This window comes from Myotis davidii, unplaced genomic scaffold (assembly GCF_000327345.1).
Source record: "Myotis davidii unplaced genomic scaffold, ASM32734v1 scaffold551, whole genome shotgun sequence".
NCBI lineage: Eukaryota > Metazoa > Chordata > Mammalia > Chiroptera > Vespertilionidae > Myotis > Myotis davidii.
In genome coordinates, this window is record NW_006283788.1 from 1,664,643 (window position 1) to 1,677,132 (window position 12,490).

A 12,490-nucleotide genomic window follows, 5' to 3' on the forward strand; every position below is an offset into this window, starting at 1 on the left:
GGACAGTGCCTGGCACACACGGGGCTTTCAAGGCATATCCTGCTGATGAATGAGTAAATTTAACTGGAGGGTGGGGAGAAGTTGGAATTCTGTACGCAGCTGGTGGGGATGCAAAATGGGGCAGCCACCATGAAAAGCAGAACAGCGGTTCCTAAAAAAAGTTAAACATCGAGTTTTGCCGAAACCGGTTTGGCTCAGTGGATAGAGCGTCTGCCTGCGGACTGAAAGGTCCCTGGTTCGATTCCGGTCAAGGGCATGTACCTGGGTTGCGGGCACATTCCCAGTGGTGGGTGTGCAGGAGGCAGCTGGTCGATGTTTCTCTCTCATTGATGTTTCTAACTATCTCTCCCTCTCCCTTCCTCTCTGTAGAAAATCAATAAAATATATTTAAAAAAAAAAAAAACATCGAGTTTCCATACAACCCAGAAATCCCACAATGGAATTTTGTGCACCCATGTTCACAGCATTACCCACAAAGGCCCAAAGGTGGGAACAACCCAGGTGTCCATGGATGGGTGAACGGACAAACAGTGCGAATGCTACTCGGCCTTAAAAAGAAAGGGCATTGTCACCTGCCACCACAGGGACGAGCCCTGAGGACATGGTGCTCAGTGACAGGCCAGACACAGGACAAATACTGTGTGATCCCACTCACAGGAGGTCCCGAGAGGAGTCAGACCCACAGACAGAAAGCAGTCGGTGGGTGCCAGGGGATTAGTGTTTCATGCAGTGGTTCTCAACTGCTGGCCCTTTAAATAGTTCCTCATGCTGTGACCCAACCATACAATTATTTTTGTTGTTACTTCGTAACTGTAATGTTGCTACTGTTATGAATCTTAATGTAAATAGCTGATATGCAGATGGTCTTAGGCGACCCCTGGGAAAGGGTCGTTCGACCGCCAAAGGGGTCGCGACCCACAGGTTGAGAACCAGTGGTTTAATGGGAACACTAATTTGGGAAGATGAGAAAGTTCTGGAGATAGATGATGGGGATGGTCACACCACAGTGTGAATATACTTAATGCCACTGAACTGTGCACTAAAAAATGGTTAAGATGGTAAATTTTGTTATCTCTTTACGATTAAAATTTTTAGAAAAGAAAAAAGTAACTGGAAAAAAAAAGGCTGCAGAGAACCTGCTGTCCAGCATCTTCAGTTTACAGAAAGGTGGGGGCTTTGTCTTCCTGTCTCCGACTGAGCGGCATGTCGGTCTCTGCCCACAAAAAGATGCTTTTCTTTCCTTGATTTTAGAGAGAGGAAGGGAGGGGCATCGAATTGCCCCAACTTATTTATGCATTCATTGGCTGATTCTTTATGTGCCCTCAACGGGGATCAAACCCAGCATCCTGGCATGTTAATAAACCCAGCCAGGGCAGGAGGTACTTCCCTTGCAGGATGCTCCAGCCCTCAGACCTCAGAGCAGGGCCCTGGAGCCCCCATCCCAGCCCAGGACATTAGGCCTTCCAAAGGAAGTCATGGCAATGGGTGCCATGAGCTCAGACTCCAGTCTGAAGGTGCCAGAAGCCAGGCTAGCCACTGGGGACCAGGTGACACCCCTGAGACCTTCAGGGCCCCTCCGCTGCCCCCATCCATCCCTGTGGCCAGCAACAGGAAATAAGCCAGAGGGGCTGCAGCATTTAGGAACGAGATTTATTCCAATTTAAAACAATTCATTTCAGGAGAAAGATATGAAAAGTCAACTTCCATCAGGCATCTCTGGATTAAGGGGTCAGGGCCCCGACACACTGAGCCGAGCCTGCCGCCCACCCACCTGGACAGGACAGCTTCTGCCATAGGTTGGCATCGAGCTCATTGCACCCATCCCCCAGCACACGTGACAATACATGCATTTCAAATGACAAAAGGTTTAAAAACAGCATTTTATATAATATTTTTTTAAATAGGTTAAGGTTTAAATCGTCTGAAATCAGGACTGTGTAATATACAAGTATAACCCGACAGTGTTCACCCCACCAGCCGGAAGTTCCTGCACTGCCGCTAGGGGCATTGGCACTAAGACGTCTCAGGTCTCTCAAGGAGTTGGATGCCGGGGAATGGCTATACTGCAGGGTGATCGGACACAGTGGGAGGAGCTGGGAGGTTGGCACGTGAGAGAAAGCATTAGGAGGAGTTCATCAGGTTGAAAATCAAAGACACTGACCAACCTTGCATGGGTCCGGGACCTCTGGCCCCGGCTGGCACTGGCACAGAACTGGTCTTGGATTCCCCCCGGGACACGGGTTGGCCCTGCCCTCAGCTCCTGGAGTGGGGCCAGGCCCGTGGTGTGCCAGAAGGCCCAGTAAGGGGGTGGGGGTGGGGGAGAGGGGCTGTGGGATGCTTGGCACACTGCCTCCTCTCTAAGAGGAGTTATTCTCCCGGTGCCTCCCCCACAGGCTCATGCACCTCTCAAGAGTCCAATCCAGTTCCCTTTTTGTGATCTGGACCCTTGAGAGGTGCTAGGACATCAAGATGCCCGCCCTATGAGGACCTCAAGTCCTCGCACAGGCCCACCGCCAGCAGTACCACCTGCTTCCCCCCACTGAGGGCAAAAATGGGGTTATGTTCAACCCTCTGAAATAGACACATGGCACAAAAAGGACCCTTTTTGGAAAATTGGCCGAGAAGCTGGGGATCCCCAGCTCATTCTGCCCCCAGATGGAGCTGATTACCAGGAATGTAGCCACCCCCAACTTCTGCCTGTCTTTGGCTCCCCATTGCCCTGAGGCCTTCCTGGTTTTGTCCTGCTGGTGGGAGGGGGAGAGGAGGAAGGAGGGGCAGCCACCCAGGACTGGCTCTTTGGGTGGGTTCGATTTTTGTGTTGTTTCTTTTACATTTGTCAATGGCCCCAAAGAGGAGCAGCCACACAGACTGCAACTTTAGGGTCCAGATGTAGTGGGCCCGTTCCCCTTCCACTGTGCAAAACAAAACAAACACTGTAGTGTTCAGTCTACATCAGATGAAAAGCCAACTCCCTCTCCTCAAAAGACCAGCCCCCTGCTTGTGCCCGCCCTCAGAGTCCCCCTGGGAGGGGGACCTAGGCCAGGCAGCCCATGGCTCTGGCTTGATGCATGACCATGGCCAGGAGGCCGCCAGGGCCAAGGTGCCAGCTGCTGGCTCCCACGCGACCCTCAACAGCTCTGGGCAAAGTGCCCCTGCTGCCTGCTTGATTCCCAGGGGTCAGCAAGTGCGTGCCACGGCGGCCACCGCGCCTGGGAACCACCACAGGCTCTCCCTCCACCTCTCTCTCCTTCGTGGGAACAGACCTGAGAATATTCGGAAAAAGTCCCCAGCCCACAGTCACCACCGTTTCCAAACTGGCTACAAAATGGAATGAAAGCAAAAATGACTCTCATCCAAGTGGGCCCTCTCCTGACTCCCAGGCCATGTGGGCTCCCACGGGCGCTCTCCGGCCTGGGTGGTGAGCACATGACCCTCAGGCACACAGGGAGAGCTCCAAGCAGGCCAGATGGCCCTGGAGACACAGCTCAGAGGACCCCGCAAGCCCAGGACCAGGCAACCACCGGAGGCTGAGACAGGGTCCAGAGATATCTTCACTGCAGAGGAGCCCTTATACTTTTTGTTTTTCCTTTAAAATAAAATTAAAAAAATGGTTAGGCACTTCCCAGGGTGGGCAACAGGGGGAGCCACCCACCCCCACTTCTTGGAGTCCAGTGAGCAAAAATACAGCGTCGTCGTGAAGATGGCAATAACTTAAAAAAAGGAAGAAAGAACAGTCAGTCTCCACGTCCCCACGTCCCCACATCAAGGGACCAGGGCCAGCTGGGCGGTTCTGTCCCACGGTGGCCGGTGGCCGGTGGCCGAAGGTGCAACCCCAAGGGGTTGGGGCCAAGGTCGGGGGCCAAGGAAGGCCTGGAGGCGCTGGGGGCAGGGCACTTGTTTGTCTCATCTCCGCTTGTCTCATTTTTCTTTTTTTTTTCTTTTTCCTTTTTTTTTTCTAGAAAAAGGCGAGCCACAGTCAAGGCCAGAAAAAGGCAGCCTGTGCCGCTGACAAAAGGTGAGAAGGTGCACGAAGTATATAGAAAGAAAGATGTACATCCCCTGATAACTGTGAAATAAAAACCATTTGTTAAAAATATGAAAAAAAAATCAGCTCCTCTGCGGTCAAAGCCGCTGTCACATCATCACACAGGAGGGTCTGTCCCGTGGGCTCCCCACAGGGTCACACCAGGTTGTACTCCTTCAGGTTGAGCTGCAGGATGGTGTCCTTGACGGCCGCGAAGACAAAGCGGATGTTCTCCGTGTCAGTGGCGCAAGTGAAGTGCGAGTAGATAATCTTGTCACTGTCGGGGTTCAGGTCCACAAACATCTTCAGGATGAACTCCCGGGCAGCCTGTGCATCCCGCTGAGGCCCTGGGGGAGGTGAGGCGGGTTAGTAGGCGGCCCAGGCCTGTCGTGCAAGGGACAAGGGACGGGGACTGGGGTGCCAGCCATGTGGGGCAGCTTATGCCACGGGCTCCAGGGCTGAGATGTGTCTGAAAGGAGGCAGCTTTCTGCGTGAGGGTGTGCATGGAGTCTGCACAGCCCCTCACTCATCTCCACCCACTTGGCCCTTGGCCGCCCCTAGCTGGGACCACCACTCGCTGTGCACACGGGATGCTCCCATCACCTCCAAACTGGGGCCAACCTTCCTTCCAGCCTCACTTCACCGGATTCCATTCACACAAATACACACCCACATCCACACACGGGCATGCATCCACACATATGTGCCCAGACCTACATGCACACCCACACACCCTTGCACATACAAACAGCTGCCACCCCAGCCTGGCTGTCCATCCAACTGTCCACACCCTTGCCCAGAGGCTTCTGCCCACAATATTGGTCCTTCCTGTCTATGGTCTGCACCCACCCTAAGTCTTGGTCCATCATCTCCACTGTCCCTTCCTAGCTAACCTCCTACTCTCCCTCCAACAGAGTTCCTGTCTGCCCCACCAGCACTCCCCTCCCACCCATCCCCACAAGAGGCCCAGAGGACTGAGCTCAGAGCCTAGCACCCTAATCCCTGCCAAGCCTCACTCAGGTTTTTAGGGCAGGAGCCAATGGCCCAGATCACCAGACCCCACCCATGACCGGTCAGGCCAAGCCTGTCACCCCCAACTCAAAGGCTGCCCACTGTGTTTCACAGGCAGTAGCGCTTAGGGAGATGTCCCATCCATGATCCCTGCTCTCCTAACAAGCATGGGTACCGCCACCTGCCTTAGAGGGAGGGAGTGGCTGAGCGCCCTGGGGCAGACAGCTACAGCTCACACACAACAGAGTGGGGGTGCCGAAAGCTGGGATGGTTCACACAGGAGTTGTCTGCCCTCCATTAGGAGCTCAGCTGATCCAGGGAGGGGTTGGGACGGCTGTCCTGGGTCACTCTTTATTCCCAGCACCACGCTCCTCCTTATGGCCGGGCCACAGCCCACATGAACTTCCCACTCTGCATGGGCAATCAGGGACAGGCCACCGTGTGGCGGACTGGGAGCTGAACATTCCAGCGTGTCCCCCCTATTGCTGTGTACCCCTCCCATGGAGGATGCTCTCCCTGGGGACCAGGACTTTCTGCTTGGGAGGACCCTGGAGGAGCAATGAGAATACAGTGCGGGGCCACGGGAAGCTCTGGCCTCACTAACCATGCCCAGGCCTGAGGGAACCACCTTCTTCGTGTCAGATGAAGGCACCAAGGCCCAAAGAGGTTAAGGGTTGTGCTGGAGACACCTCGCTCGCCTCCCCGATAGGTCGGTCAGGTTCGGGGGCTCTGGAACATCTCCTGGTTCTGCGCGGGCCATGCAGGGAGTATGAGGCACAGAAAGGCAAGGATCCCCCGGACTCACCATCAAACTCGGGGAAGTAGTCTACCAGGTGGGAGTATAGGATCTTGTCCTCCAGCAGGTCCTTCTTATTGAGGAAGAGGATGACTGATGAGTTCTGGAACCAGGGGTAGGTGATGATGGTCCGGAACAGGGCTTTGCTCTCCTCCATGCGGTTCTGTAGAGGGAAGGCTCCGGATCAACGAGGCCCTGGGAGCCGCCCTCATCCAGAGCCCTCAGAAGGGCAGGGACTGGTGAGTAGGGGAGCCCCTCACTGCTACCCAGGGCCTCCCTCCCCTTGGCAGTCCAAGCGCTGGGCAGGGCGTCTCACCTCGTTGTCCGACTCCACCAGGACTTGGTCGTATTCACTAAGGGCCACGAGGAACATGATGGATGTCACATTCTCAAAGCAGTGAATCCACTTCCTCCTCTCGGACCTTTGTCCTCCCACATCCACCATCCTGCAGGGGACAGGCGTGTCACAGGGGCTCAGTGCTGGGCTCTGCAAATACACTGCTTCCCCCAGCAAGCCCCTCCCCACCAGCATGGCTCTGTCTGCTAGAGTCACAGACACTCCAATACCCATTAAAGCCCCAAGAGTACACCAATACCCATTAGAGCCCTGAGGGTCTTCCCTATCTGCAGGAGCCATAAGAGCCCCCCCAGATCTGTGGGAACAGGCCTCACATCTGATTTCTGTCTAACAGGAGCCCTTGGTCTAAAGTGCCTAGTGGAGCCCTAGCCAGTTTGGCTCAGCGGATAGAGTGTCGGCCTGCAGACTGGACTGAAAGGTCTCAGGTTCGATTCCAGTCAAGGGCACAGGCCCGGGTTGTGGGCTCGATCCCAGTGAGAGCCGTGCAGGGGGCGGCCGATCAGTGATTCTCTCTCATCATGGATGTTTCTCTCTCTCTCTCTCTCTCTCTCTCTCTCTCTCCTTCTCTGAAATCAATAAAAACATACTAAAAACATAAAGTGCCCAGGGGACAGGCACTGTGTGTGGACATGTGCGAACCCAGTGGGACCTACAATGTGGACCCCACATCCCGCATCTGGAAACGCCCTCCCTCACTGGCCGTGATGCAGCGTTGTCTACAAAACACTAGCCCTGCCGAAACCGGTTTGGCTCAGTGGATAGAGCGTCGGCCTGCGGACTGAAAGGTCCCAGGTTCGATTCCGGTCAAGGACATGTACCTGGGTTGCGGGCATATCCCCAGTAGGAGATGTGCAGGAGGCAGCTGATCGATGTTTCTCTCTCATCGATGTTTCTAGCTCTCTATCTCTCTCCCTTCCTCTCTGTAGAAAATCAATAAAATATATTTTTTTAAAAAAAACAAAACACTAGCCCTAGTTGCACCTCCGTTGACGAACATGCGTCAGTAACTGTGAGGGGACGAAGGGACAGCCACCGAGAGCGAAGCTGTGTGTCCTGTTACCGGGTGAATACAGCAGGCTGCAGAGTTCACTATCCAGCGTGGGAAGCAGGTAAAACACAAGAGGCCCAGAAACAAAAAGGGGGCGGAGGGGGGGGCGCGGGACTGGGATGATGTCTGAGAGACAGGGTCAGTTACAGGGGATTTCTTTTATCTGTTGTTAGTTCTCATCTGAGGATATTTCTTTCCATTGATTTCTATTTACCTTTCTTGTTAATCCTCACCCAGGGATATTTTTCTATTGATTTTTAAAGAGAGTGGAAGGGAGGGAGAGAAACATCGATGTGAGAGAGACACATCGACTGGTTGCCTCCCACATGAACCCTGACCAGGGCCAGGGATTGAGCCTGCAACCAAGGTACGTGCCCTTGACCGAAAATGAACCAAGGACCCTTCAGTCCATGGGCCGAGGCTCTACCCACTGAGCCAAACTGGGCTAGGGCTTCCATTGATTTTTAGAAAGAGTGGAAGGGAGGAAGAGGGGAGAGAGAGAGAGAGAGGGAGATCGATGTGAGAGGCACATCGATTGGGCCCAACTGGGTTGGGGCTCCAACCTGCATGATGGGTTGCCTCCTGCACAAGCTCCAACTGGAGTCGAAGGTGGAACCTGCAACTCAGGTACATGCTCTTGACCGGGAACTGAACCCATAACCCTCCAGTGTATGAGCCAACGCTTTACCCACGGAGCACACCAGCCAGGGCTGAATTACCCAGGTTTTTAAAGATTTCTTACAATTAATATTTAGAGAGAGAGGAAGGGAGAGTGAAACATCAATCACCTGCCTTCTGCACGCCCACTACCAGGGATTGAGCCCGCAACCCAGGCATGTGCCCTGACTGAACCAGCACCTTTTTGGTGCACAGACAACGCCCAAACAACGGAGCCACACTGGCCAGGGTCCCTACGTTTTTATAATAAGAAAAGACTATTTTTAAAAAGGAAGACAAAGGCTATAAGGGAAAGCCGCCCTCAAGCCCCCAACCTGAACTGGAGAAGACAGGTGTTCCTACAGCTGCCACCTCCTACAGACACACACTGCTGTGTGGAAGGCAGGGCTCAGACAGAAATGGCCCCAGGGACGGGCTGAGACGCAGGCTGCCAGCATGGCCAGCAGAGGCAAATCCACCTGGTGGGGATTTCACAGAGGAGACTCCAACAAGCACAGGTGGACGGCGGACATGCCAGGGTGACTATGAAGAGCAGGAGGGTGGTGACAGGCCAAGAGCCCTGGTTCGGATGCAAGGCACATGATGGCAGCTGCAGCCAGTCTGGGGAATGCCATCAGGGACAAAGTGTTTGGGGTCACAGCCTTTCCAGGAAATGAGCCTCCCCAGTGCAGTTGGGCTAAAACCTGGGCCCCCGGGGGCCAGGTCTCCACACGAGGTCCGCCCTTTGGGGCCAGGCCCTTCTCACACATCAGGCCAACTAGGCCATCTTTCAATGACACCTGAGCTCCGATCAGTGCGAGACCATCAGCTTGGTGCCAAGGCCCCTGGCCTGCCTTCTTGATCACACAACCAGACCACAGTGTAGCTGGATGAGGGCACAGCTGGACAAGGGGCCTGCAGGAACCCTCAACTGCCCCACAGCACCCCTGCTCTGGTAGGAACCCCAGACCACCCACCCATTCCTGCACAAGTCACCACCCTCTCTCACACACACTCCACTGCAAAGGCCCCACCAACAGGCCGTCTCCCCGCGGCCACCTCTGGCCAGCCGCAACAGTCGCTGGGGCCTGGCTCACTCTGAAACTGGAGAGTTACTTATTCATAAATCTGATCTCTCATCCTGGATCAGAAGCTCCCTGAGGGCAAAGACCAGGATCTTGCTGCCCCCACCACAGGGGCTCTGGGTGTGGGAACGAACAGCAGCCTGCAGAGCCCCGGCTTCCCTGGAAGGCCACCACTCCCAGGAAACCAGGGCGCAGGCACCTGAAGATGATGTTCTCCAGGTCAAAAGGGTACTCGATGATGCCGGTGGTGGGCACACGGACCCGCAGCACGTCCTGCTGGGTGGGCAGGTAGCCCGAGGTGGCAATGCGGTCCACATCGGTCAGGTAGCTGCAACAGAGCAGGGATAGGGCTGCTCAGGCCAAGCTGCGAGGGGAGGGGCCTGCAGGGGTATCACCTGAAACAGCCAGGAATACTCGGGAAAAGATGGAACAAGGCCCCCCCCACCCCCAACCTGGACAGGAAGGGGCAGGTCATTCTCTGGGTCTCATGGGACATAATGATGCTGATCAGGGAAAGACTTGGGAGGGACTCTAACAGAGCTGCCCAGGATGCCGCTCTAGAGAATTAGTGCCAGGGTTTCCAAGAGAGGCTGCCCGGCTGGACGGGGACTTTTCAGAACTGAATTTACTATTTTAGGGTCATTTCAGAGCCACAGGAAAGTTGTAGGGACACAACAGAAATTCCCAGCACACATCCACCTTCCCTACCACGAACATCTTCAATTAATTTAGTGCATTTGTCACAACTAACCAATCAATATTCAGTGTCATTAACTGAGTCCACCCTTTTTCCAGGTTGCTTCAGTTTCCCCTAAGTCCTTTCTCTTTCCCAGGACTCTGACCAGGACCCATGTGACCTTCAGACCATTCTCTGGCGGGGCAGGCGGGCAGCGCCTCACTCACTATTTGGCGGAATCGGAGAGCTGGTACTCCCGCCTCCGGTCATAGCACTCCTGGATGCCAGGGTCATTCCACAGGGTCTTGATGGCGTTGACGTACCGGTGCTCAAATGTCGTCACCTTTTCCACGTCCACTTCCCGGATCAGGAGCGCATTGGCCTGTGAGGGCAGGAGGAGGAAAGGCCATGGGCTTGCCAACGGCCTGGACACAAGGGGTGCATCCCTCGTCCCAGGAAGTGGCCACACTCCGCACCAGCCCACCAGAGTCAGAACCATAAGCTCTAGTTTTGTGTAAACACGAGGGAGAAAGAACAAGGATGACCGGCTGCGAGTGTCCCTTAGTGCCGGGTCTCAAAGCAAACCCAAGACTGGGGCACTTTGGAGCAGGGCCTGCCGGGCCACCATGACCCCCTATGTAGGAGGGGGCTTTTGCAGGCAGGGGAGGCATGTGCCAATCAAGCTGTATTTATAGCAACAGGTTGCAGTCTGCCCAGATCTGTCCTAGATGCTGATGGTCATCTATGGTCCAAGTGTGAACTGGACTCTGAACTGGGCCTTAACTGGAAGAGATCCTACAAACCGAGACCCAATGGGCCAGAGGCTCAAGCTGACCCCACATGGGGCCCCACAGCCAGGATGGTGGGGTTGGTAGGGGTCCCTGAAAACCTGTGCATTGGGGTAAAGGTAAGAACACACCTATCAGAGACATATTAGAAATCTGCCTGACTGGCATTCTTAAGCCTAAAAGTAAATTAATTCACTTAAGCCATATTTTGACAGATATGGACTCCATGCCATGCATTAGCCCAAGGAAAACTTCTGGGCATGTGAGAAGTCTCCGCAAACAGATCTATGAAAGCAGAGGTGAAGAGGCCACCAGTGAGAGCCATGGGCGCCCAGCTGGCAGGGCAGCCACTGGGGAGAGCAGGCGCCACCAAGTACAGGCCTGGGAGAGATGAGAAAAGGTGTGCGAATAAAACTTGTTCACAGATGTCACAGCACCAAAAAGTGAGAACCACCAAATGTCCATCGATGGGCGGATGTGGCCCATCGATGCACTGGATTATTATTCTGCCACGAAAAGGAGAAAGCACTGACACTCACTACAATGTGGATGAACCTTGAAAACAATGCTCAGAGAGAGAAGCCAGACACAAAAGACCTCACTGTGTGGTTCCGTTCATGTGAAATGCCCAGAACAGACACATCCACAGAGATGGGAAGTGGGTTCATGGTCGCCAGAGGCTGAGGAGGGACATGGAGAGTGACTGCTAATGGGGACAGAGTATCTTTCTTTTAAAATCCTGACCCAAGGATATGTTTATTGATTTTAGAGAGAGAGGGAGAGGAGAAACATCTACTGGCTGCCTCTCGTACGCGCTTTGACTAGGGATTGAACCCACAACCTAGGTATGTGCCATGACTGAGAATTGAACCCACAACTTTTTGGTGTACAGGACGACGTACCAACCAACTGAGCCACCGGCCAGGGCATCTTTTTGGGGAGATGCAAATGTTTGGGAATTAAATAAAGGTGAGGGTGCATGATTCTCTGTGAATGTTAAAAACGAGTTGCACACTTTAAATGGGTGACTTTTGTGGTATGTGAATTCCATCTCAACAAAGCTGTTACTAAAAAAACAACAACAAAAAAACAAAAAAAAAATACAATAACAAAAAAACAAAATACAATAACAAAAAACCACAAGAGGGAAGTGCCACCTCCATGGGCTCACCAAGACGGCCACATGTGGTGTGTAAAGCGCCTGGTAGAACAAGGTATCCTCTGAGGGACTAGAAACCAGGAGTTCGCACAGCTCACGCCAGGGCAACTAACCTGTCGGCTGGCTTCCCAGTCCATTAGAATGGGGGCAGTGACAGCTACCTGATAGAGGAACCTGGGGCTCCTCCAGAGTGTGTGGGTTCAGCTGTGGCCCCATCATCCCCTTCAGCCCATGTGCTGCCCAGGTGGCACCTCCCCACAGGCTATGGCCTCACCTTGTTTTGCTCGTACTTGTACAGGATCTTCAGAGTCTCCATGGCCCGGATCATGGCCTGCATGGCAGTGAAGATGTTCTGGTAGACCAGCTTAGTGAAGCCCCGTTTGTCCTCCTCCGAGTAGCCAGCCCCGTGGATGATGCGCATCTGCTTAATGAACGTGCTCTTCCCGCTCTCACCTGTGCCTGCAACATGCAACACAGCCCAGTGAGACAGAACAGGGATAAAGACCCACATGCTAACAGCTCGCACACGCGCCATGTCCCTGTGTCCCCTCCCTCAGCACACCAGCAGCAGAGTCTCTGGGACACATGCTTCTGGCTCCTAGTGGCTCGCCGATCTTCAGAGGAGACATGGGACACACTTGACCAACAGGCGGCCACTCTTTGAAGCACATCCCTGAGATTTGCCTCGGTCATCCTCCCACTTGCACCTGTTCTGCACAAGAGGAAACACATGCAGGGTGTTTAGCCCCCAGGCACACAGCAGGCAGGCCCATCCTCCCAGTGTCCTGCCAGGTCACAGTGACAGGTGAGTGACCACCTCACTGGGCCCCGAGTCAGCAGAGCGTCAGTTTAACAGGCTGCGTATGAGGGTTCGGAGGCCCATAGAAG

General features: G+C 54.1%; 1 protein-coding gene across 1 annotated transcript; it reads right to left on the reverse strand.

The window, feature by feature from the left end:
* Positions 1-1,636: 1,636 nt before the first annotated feature.
* On the reverse strand, positions 1,637-12,152 carry GNA11 (guanine nucleotide binding protein (G protein), alpha 11 (Gq class)). The gene is made up of 6 exons (XM_006754084.2): positions 11,877-12,152; positions 9,883-10,037; positions 9,179-9,307; positions 6,148-6,277; positions 5,841-5,994; positions 1,637-4,371 (listed from the first exon to the last, which is right to left on the reverse strand). Exons 1-6 carry the CDS (start codon positions 12,135-12,137, stop codon positions 4,181-4,183), a joined length of 1,020 nt encoding a protein of 339 aa, XP_006754147.1. The 5' UTR covers positions 12,138-12,152; the 3' UTR covers positions 1,637-4,180.
* Positions 12,153-12,490: the final 338 nt, after the last annotated feature.

Excerpts from the sequence above, each read along its gene's own strand:
- GNA11 (XM_006754084.2), bottom strand. The coding sequence starts at position 12,137 with ATGGCGCGTGTGCGAGCTGTTAGCATGTGGGTCTTTATCCCTGTTCTG. Across the intron at positions 10,038-11,876 it reads ACAAGTACGAGCAAAACAAG|GCCAATGCGCTCCTGATCCG; the intron begins GTGAGGCCATAG and ends CTGCCCTCACAG. Across the intron at positions 9,308-9,882 it reads CTCTCCGATTCCGCCAAATA|CTACCTGACCGATGTGGACC; the intron begins GTGAGTGAGGCG and ends GCTCTGTTGCAG.